This window comes from Tiliqua scincoides, chromosome 2 (genome assembly GCF_035046505.1).
Source record: "Tiliqua scincoides isolate rTilSci1 chromosome 2, rTilSci1.hap2, whole genome shotgun sequence".
Lineage (NCBI taxonomy): Eukaryota > Metazoa > Chordata > Lepidosauria > Squamata > Scincidae > Tiliqua > Tiliqua scincoides.
In genome coordinates this window covers 101,892,500-101,900,427 of record NC_089822.1, presented here as the reverse complement: position 1 = coordinate 101,900,427, position 7,928 = coordinate 101,892,500, and the positions used below count along the sequence as shown (strand labels likewise).

Below are 7,928 nucleotides of genomic sequence, written 5' to 3'. Positions count from 1 at the left end.
GTGCCAAAATATCCTGACATGGTCCCTCTTTCTCAAGACTGCAAACTGATCCTTCTTCATATATACACCTTATCAGTCCTTCCATTTGACTTGGAGAGATGAAGTCCATTCCATTTTTACAGTATTATTAGTAGTATTTACCATCATCAATGTACATTCATTCTATGGAAGAATAGAATAGAATGAAAAGACATATAGAATGAAAGACAGATTTCTTTCTTCACTTTGTAAACACAACTCAAGATTTACACACTTCATCTTCTTTTTCCTGTGCACAGACCATCAGACTAGGAAGCCACTATGTGGAACCAAACTTTTGTGACTGAATTCCTCCTGCTTGGTCTCTCCAGGAGCCTGAAAATCCGTCTGTTGCTTTTGGGACTTTTTTCTGTGACTTACATCATCACTCTGATGGGCAATATGATCATAATGATGCTCATATGGCTGGATTCCCGTCTCCACACTCCCATGTATTTCTTCTTGAGCCAACTTGCCTGTGTGGACATTTGCTATACTTCCAGCACGGTTCCTCAGATGTTGATCAACCTCCATACTCCAAAGAAGCCCATCTCATTGCCCAGGTGTGCTATACAGATGTATGTCTTCCTAGCTTTGGCCACAACAGAGTGTATCCTCCTTGCAGTGATGGCTTATGATAGATATGTGGCAATTTGTCACCCTCTTCACTATACATTCCTCATGGACAAAAGAGTGTGCCTGAAGCTGGCCATGGCAGCCTGGACTTGTGGCCTTTTATTGCCAGTGGCACACGCTGTCCTCACCTGGCAGTTACCGTTTTGTGGGTCCAATGTCATCGATCACTTTTTCTGTGAAATGCCAGCATTGCTGAAGCTGGCATGTGCTGACACCGAAGTGATTGAAAAGGTTACTTCAGTGGGTTGCATTTTCACCTTGCTTATCCCTATTTCCTTTATTATGATGACTTACATCTGCATCCTGGTTGCCATCTTGAAAATCCAATCTGCACAAGGTCAGCGCAAAGCTTTCTCCACATGTGCCTCCCATGCCTTGGTGGTGGTGCTCTTCTATGGCAGTGCCATATTTATGTACATGAGGCCTGAGGCTAGTCATTCCCCAGGTCAGGACAAAATGATTTCTCTCTTTTACAGCATTGTCATTCCCTTGTTCAATCCCATGATATACAGTCTGAAAAACAAGGATGTGAAAAGGGCCTTGATTAAAATTCTGCAGAAGTGCAGATCTTGTTGATCCCCAACTAAACTCTACATTTACCTGAACATATGTTGCCTTATACAGCTGAGCCAGACCATCTTCTGTCTACCTTGCCCTGCACGGTTGTGTGTTGGATGCCACGGCAGCCATTTTGGTGCTGTGGCAGCCCCATGCTCCGGTCAGGATTGAGCTGTAAGGCTCCCTGGAATTCCTTCCCCAAACAGCATTCCTTCTTACTATCACTTTTAGTGCACAGAATTGGAATTTGTGAGGGTTGAGTGATATTTCTTACTGCATTTTTATTGAACTAGTGGGGAAAGGGTATCTTTGATGTACAGTACATCATTGTTTTTTTACTTCTGTTCTTTTACAATAAAGCTTTAATCCATTTGATTGGATGCTCTCATTTTCTTCTTTAAAAGGAAGCGTTCCCTCTCTCTGCACAGTGCTAACCTGAAACCTCTTAGATTCCTTCTCAGAGAGCTGTTTCATTTTACCATTGCTATTTTTTTTTCCTTGGAGGAAGTAGGACTGATCATCCTGTATCCTTCTGCAGGGAAATATTTTTTGAATTATAAATGCAACTCCCCAATAACAATCATTAATAAAAGCAAAACAAAACAAAACAAAACATAGAAGCTAAGGACTGGGCAGACCTGGGGCACTCCATGTGCAGTCAAGAACTCTATGGCTGAGCTACAGCTCTTCCCCTTGCCAAGCATTTGAACCAATGGAGAACATTTAAGTGATTATCAGCCCAGTCCTGTGCTTCCCATCACCCAGGGTTACAAAAGCGCCAAAATGGTGATCACTGCATCCAATGGGACTGGATGGGACTGGGAAGCAGTGAGGGGTCTACTTGGGGTAAGGGGTACACTCCTTTACCCCGTGCAATGGCCAGGCAGTGCCGATAGGTCTCTTCAGATCTGCACCCGCTATTGAGAGGGTGCAAATTCAAGGAACGTGTGTTGAGTCTCCTGGGCTGGGAAGGGTGTTAGGATATGGTGCCAGGGCCTGCTACCATCTCCACCCCTTCCCGCTGTGCTCCCTCCCCCCACCATGCCTTCCCCCTACTCTCCCCCTGCCCAGGAACCACCACCTCCAGCTTACCATTCTGCCACTCAGTGCTTTCCCAGAGCTCCAGACAGCATTAGTCTGCCCAGCACTGGTCCAGTGCAGGCTTAAACTGAGCCAGCACCGGTGCCAGCCCAGTGGTAAGTGTTGTAGGCATGCCTTACAACATATTTGCAACAATGCCTGCTGGCGCTGGTCCGCTAGAATTGGGCCCCAACGGATCACCTGATAGGATTACAGCCTTAGGACACAATCCTAAGCCCTAACAAGTCACTGGCGGTGTTGCGAGGCTGAAAGAAGTCATCAATTCAAGGAAGACTTGCTACCCAAGGGTGATAGTTTGCAGGCTGTTTATTTGAATTCTGTGCAATGGCAACCCATGGGACTCATGTCCAAAGCATGGGAGTGGGCTTTCAATGTTGTCAAGACCATTTATACAATCTTCGGCTCTTTGTCCCAAAATCTAGACTTCCTATTGGCTGAAATTTTACATCAGAGATGGGGCAAACACCTAATAGGTCACAGATAAGGTGGGCTTGTACCTGATAGGTGTGTTTCAGGTTACAGGTTTCCATAAAAGGTAGAATTAAGCATTAAACACAATAATAATATTTAATTACAAAGTTTTCAAAAACCAGCAGGGTGCACTATAACACCATTTACCCAGCGCTGCATTACATTCACTTAATTTAAGCCAATTAAAATTGTTTTGACAGGTTTTCTTACTAGGGAAGGCTCTGACTGTCTCTTCCTAGCGCCTTATCTCTTATCTTCATGTATTAATATAAACATTTGAGAGGCCCTCTGTAAAGCTAAGGTCTGTGTCTTTATTAAGTGTCTCTTAAGACTTTTCTGAAATCGAGCAACTTTGGCCCCTATGGCCTGCTTCTAATGACAACTGTCTCCCCTATGTGTGGGTTATCTAGGGCAGGTTATCTATGTGTGGGTTATCTAGGGCGAAGACTATTCTGTCCTGTTCTGTCTATGTGTGTCTTTTGCTCTAAAAGCATGAAAGTATAAATATAAAAGCTACAGAGTCTCTCTACTGAATACATGCATAAATCAGTGAGTGAATGTCTTTGCCAAGACGTGTGTGCCTCTGCCAAGACGTGAGGCCCATCTCTCCAGCAGTTGCCTGGTACCCCTTATCTTAAGCTAGATTCCAAAGTGTTTATGCTCTGAGACTCAAGCTGCTTCAATTTAACTAGCAATATTGCTCTCTTTAATAAAGCCAAGCAGCTTCTGTGTTCCTATGCTTAGCAGTGTGGCTATTAGGCTATTGACTCAAATGGCATGTCACCCTGGTCATTCTGCCACCTTCCATCAGCGGCAACCCAGGGGTGACGCAAACATGCCATAAGGGGCACGTGCCATAAGGCACGTCGGTGTCACCTTAAGAGTCAGGGAGGCCAGCGCAAGGAGTTGCACTGGCCTCCCCGCGCCAGATCCAGGTTTTGTGGGTAAGTTTGCATTGGCCAAGCTCAGCCAACACAGGGGTCTGGGGGGGGATGTGGGGAGTGCGGAAGGAGGCAGGAAGGAGGTGTTTCGGAGAGGGGAGGGTGGGCAGTGGGTGTTCCTGAAGGCGGCTGGGCAGGGAGCAGGAGGCACAGCCAGGATCTGGCAGTCATGCCGGATCCTGACCCTATTCTCAGGTGGCACGGAATGACCTCTGGTTGCTCTGTTCTGCTCAGATTTGCGCTATCTCCTGAGATGGCACAGATCCAAGTAGACCCATTGGGGCCAGTGCGGCGCAACATAGGGTAAGGGGAAAGTTTTCCTCTTGCCCCAGGTTCTGGGCCCAAATTTGTTCTGGATACAGCGCAGGCCCACTGGCCTGCCTGTTCCAGCACAAGTTAGGATTGGGCTGTTAATCAGTGACTACTTGATTGGTGATCAAAAGGGGCTGCTAGAAGGCATGTTCAGTTCTTCACTTTAAAAATGAAAATCTTGGTCATATTAGAAGGAAGAGCATGAATTCTGGCAAAACATGTTAGGAAAGCAGTGATCACGTGCCTTCTTGCCCTCTCTCCACTGTGCCCCACAGAGCAAAGAAAAGGCTACAGTCACAGTTCAATTGTCTGAGGATGGAACTTACTGTTTCTTTATGAAGTTACTGGAGTTTATTTTTTACCTCCTCTGAGAAGGAACAGAGACCTGCCCTTCAAATACAATAAAGAAACAAGATTTTTAGCATATCTGTGATTTGGTAGCAGTATCTGTCCCCCTCTCCCCCATAAGCGGAAGCAGCAAATATAGGAGCCTGATTTCTTTCCAATCAAGTCTAATTTCATGTTTTAAAATGTTTGATATAAATTTTTGAACATCTAAAAATGTAGTATGTCTGCATGCAAATCAGTGCTCTGCAAGACTTCTGCATGCAGCTGAGTGCTAAACATGACTTGGGAAGGGTCAATTTAAGGAGAATAACTTTTGCTGCAGGCTGAAAGGTGTTCTGTGGAGGTGATTTTTGGCTGGCAATTTAAACCAGCCTCAAATCTCCTTCCTGCCTGCAACATTAACGATGTTAATATATGATGACCATAAGCTACGGTGTCTTAATCACAACCCCCCAACTTACAATACGCAGGAAATGGACTATATTGCACTGCCAACTTTAAAATGGTTAAAAACTAAAAATTAGAATTGAAATAAGACCCGGATATGAATGAAGTTTTATCCTGGTAACTTGGGGCGAAGAGGGTGAGATGCTAGGCATTCTCCCATTACATTCCATGGCAATTTTCATGTCTGTCCCAGGGAAGAAAAACAAATAACTTCAAGAACAAGAACTTCTGACTTTGCTACTGTGGTCCTGGAGACTGGGTGGGGGGATGTGTCCATAAGCTTAGCTGTTACAAATCTATTGTATGACCCATAAGAACCTGGCTTCTTACCCACCAGAGCTCTGCTTGCCTCTTCTAAAGACCTCAGCTGAAGGGGAAGTAGCATTAGAATGGTCTGTGCTCATGTGTATACTTTGCTTTGATGCTCCCTCAAATTACTAGTTCCTAGTCTTATAGTACAAGCCTGTTCATGTTTACTCAGAAGTAAGTCCCATTGAATTCAACGTGTGTTATTCTCAGGTAAATGCATACAGCAGTGCTTCCCAAACTTTTTAGCACCAGGATTCTCTTTTTAAATTGTCAATCTATCACTATCACGAACCACTAGACAAAAAAAAAAAAGAGATCTAGAAAGAAATATTTCATTTATTAATAATAGTAATTAATACATTATTACTATTATTATCATCAGAGTCCTTTGCTCCAGAGGCTGCTGGAGACCTTAAATATAGTATACGTGTGTAGGCATTTGCTATACTCTAGAAATTGAGAGCAAGATGTGCAGTTAGGGACTACCAGGCCTGACAAAAGGCTGAAACTGTTCACACATGATCTACTATAGCATACCAATTACTAGAAAAAAAAAATTGGAAAATGTGACATTTTAATTTAGGGGTAAGATTACCCCATACAACAGGTTAGCATTCCGGCTGACAATTTTATTCTGCAAATCTGGAAAGGGTTCTTGCAAAGTTTTTTTAAATTTTTCAAAAACTTTTCACAACCCATCAAAAATCAGCTTGCCACAGTTTGGGAGATACTTGCATATAGGATTGCAGCCTTAGCTTCCAAAACCAAGCAATCTTAAAGAGAAATAGCACATGCTGTTTCATGAGTATCCAGGTTACTTCAGTTGCCTGAGATAAGCCTATGGATCTGACCCTGACCCTGAAGGAGCCCCCTTTCTAGCTCCAAACCTGAATGTTGCCATGATCCTGCCCTCAACCCACTCTTTCCCATTTCTCTCGGTCCTAACCTTTGAGTATCAAAGTATGGTATACCAGGAAGAACAAACATTCCAGAAATGCAGTGGTATTCAGACTGGGGCATCGTGATAACCCAGCCTGAGGGCCCTGGCCTCTGCCCCCTTAAGGGGTGGGGACAGGGGGGAAGGCAGCGATGCGATCCCCAGGATTGCATCACTAACAGGGCTGCAGGGACTGGGATGTACTCACCAGTCCCTGCAGCAGCGTCCTGGGGGTGCGGGGAGCCCTGTGCAAGCATCTGCAGGGCTCCCCAGCCGCTTTGAAGTTAAAGTAGAGCGATCGCACTCTACTTCCGGTTTTGCCTTTCTCTAGTTCCCTTTTGAGTGTGCCTTGAAATACTGTTGCCTGTATTGCTGGTGGTGTTGTGTAAGGCTCAGCTCCTAACCCAGAAGTTAAACCTCTGTTAAACGCAAGCAGGAACTGGCAGTTAAGCTCGTGACCAGCTAATAGTTCAGAGGACACAATTCTTTGTAACCCCTGAAGATGCTTTCCACAGCTGAAAGTGAAACATTGGGACTAGATCCTACAATGTAGTCCATGACTTAAAGATTCAAGAAACATTTCAAATTACACTTTGAACTCATCCAGCCACAAAAGCCTTAGTATGTCTGGAAAACACAACTGCTTTGAGTGTGGGGAGAAAGGCAGTGCATAAATAAAGTAAATAAAAATAAATAAATAAAAACAAAAAATAGATTTTATTAATTCAAAACTGACCAGTGAGATCCAATGAGGTATTATTACAACACCGCAGGGAACCAATGAGGTGTTAAGTATAAGTCAGACCTCATTTCCATGTATCAGAGCTAATACTAGAACTGTGATTCAGATGTGTGAGTGTCATCAAGCTGGCCACTGGTTTTTTGTTGGTTACTTATTTGTTGGGTGACCTGTACTGTTTTGTTAGCCTGTGACAGCAACTGTTACCCTGCACATGCCTGATCTTGGAAGCTAAGCAGGGTCAGGCCTGGTTAGTCTTGGATGGGAGACCGCCTGGGAATACTGGGTGCTGTAGGCTTATACCATAGTCTTTCGAGACTTCTATTTATAAATAAATAAATAAATTTAATGGGGGTTAAACCATCCCTAGTGATGCCACTGCAGTTAGGTTGTGCATATGATATTGTAATTTATTCTCTATGGTCTGGTACGGGAGGAGGTCCATGCAATGGGGTCTTGCACCAGGTGACACAAACCCTAGTGATGCCTCTGCTATCCTTCCTTTGTTATTATAGTAAGCTACTTGAAGCCACTTTATGTCAAAAGACAAAGAAGAAATATTAATAAATAAAAATATATACGTTACAAACATGCACTTGTGTAAAAGTAAAGCCCAGTGAACTAATGCCTTCATGCTGGGGGCAGGACAGGCTTCCTGTGCCCCAGAACATGACAGCAATGCTGCTTACTGACACCACTAACCAATACATATAGCCAAAGGCTAAGAAAAAGTCAGGGGCACTGAATTATTAGTCATCCTGAGGGATACAGGATGCAATCCTATCTACACTTACCTGGGAGTAAACCTCATTGACTATATTAGGACTTACTTCTGAGTAGACATGCATAGGATTGGGCTCACATTCATTATCCATGGGATTATTAATCTCACAGAATGGAAGCAACCAGCATGCGGGTAAAAACCAAAGAAAAGTTGGAGATGGGTGCAAGAAGGGAGAAGACTGGAATCATCTTAAGAAGGTGATTCATGGTCACAACATCCTGTCAGCAAGCACATGTCTGTTGTCTGCCTCCTGTTGTGTCTTCATATCAGGTCCTCCAATTCAAGCAACATGTGGTAGAATCACTACAAAAAAAATGAAGAACTGAA

The 7,928-nt window shown here is 43.9% G+C and overlaps 1 protein-coding gene across 1 annotated transcript; it reads left to right on the top strand.

Moving 5' to 3' along the window:
- Positions 1-300: 300 nt before the first annotated feature.
- Positions 301-1,230, top strand: LOC136638614 (olfactory receptor 2A5-like). The gene has a single exon (XM_066612650.1). The coding sequence runs from the start codon at positions 301-303 to the stop codon at positions 1,228-1,230; it is 930 nt and encodes a 309-aa protein (XP_066468747.1).
- The last annotated feature ends 6,698 nt before the right edge of the window (positions 1,231-7,928 follow it).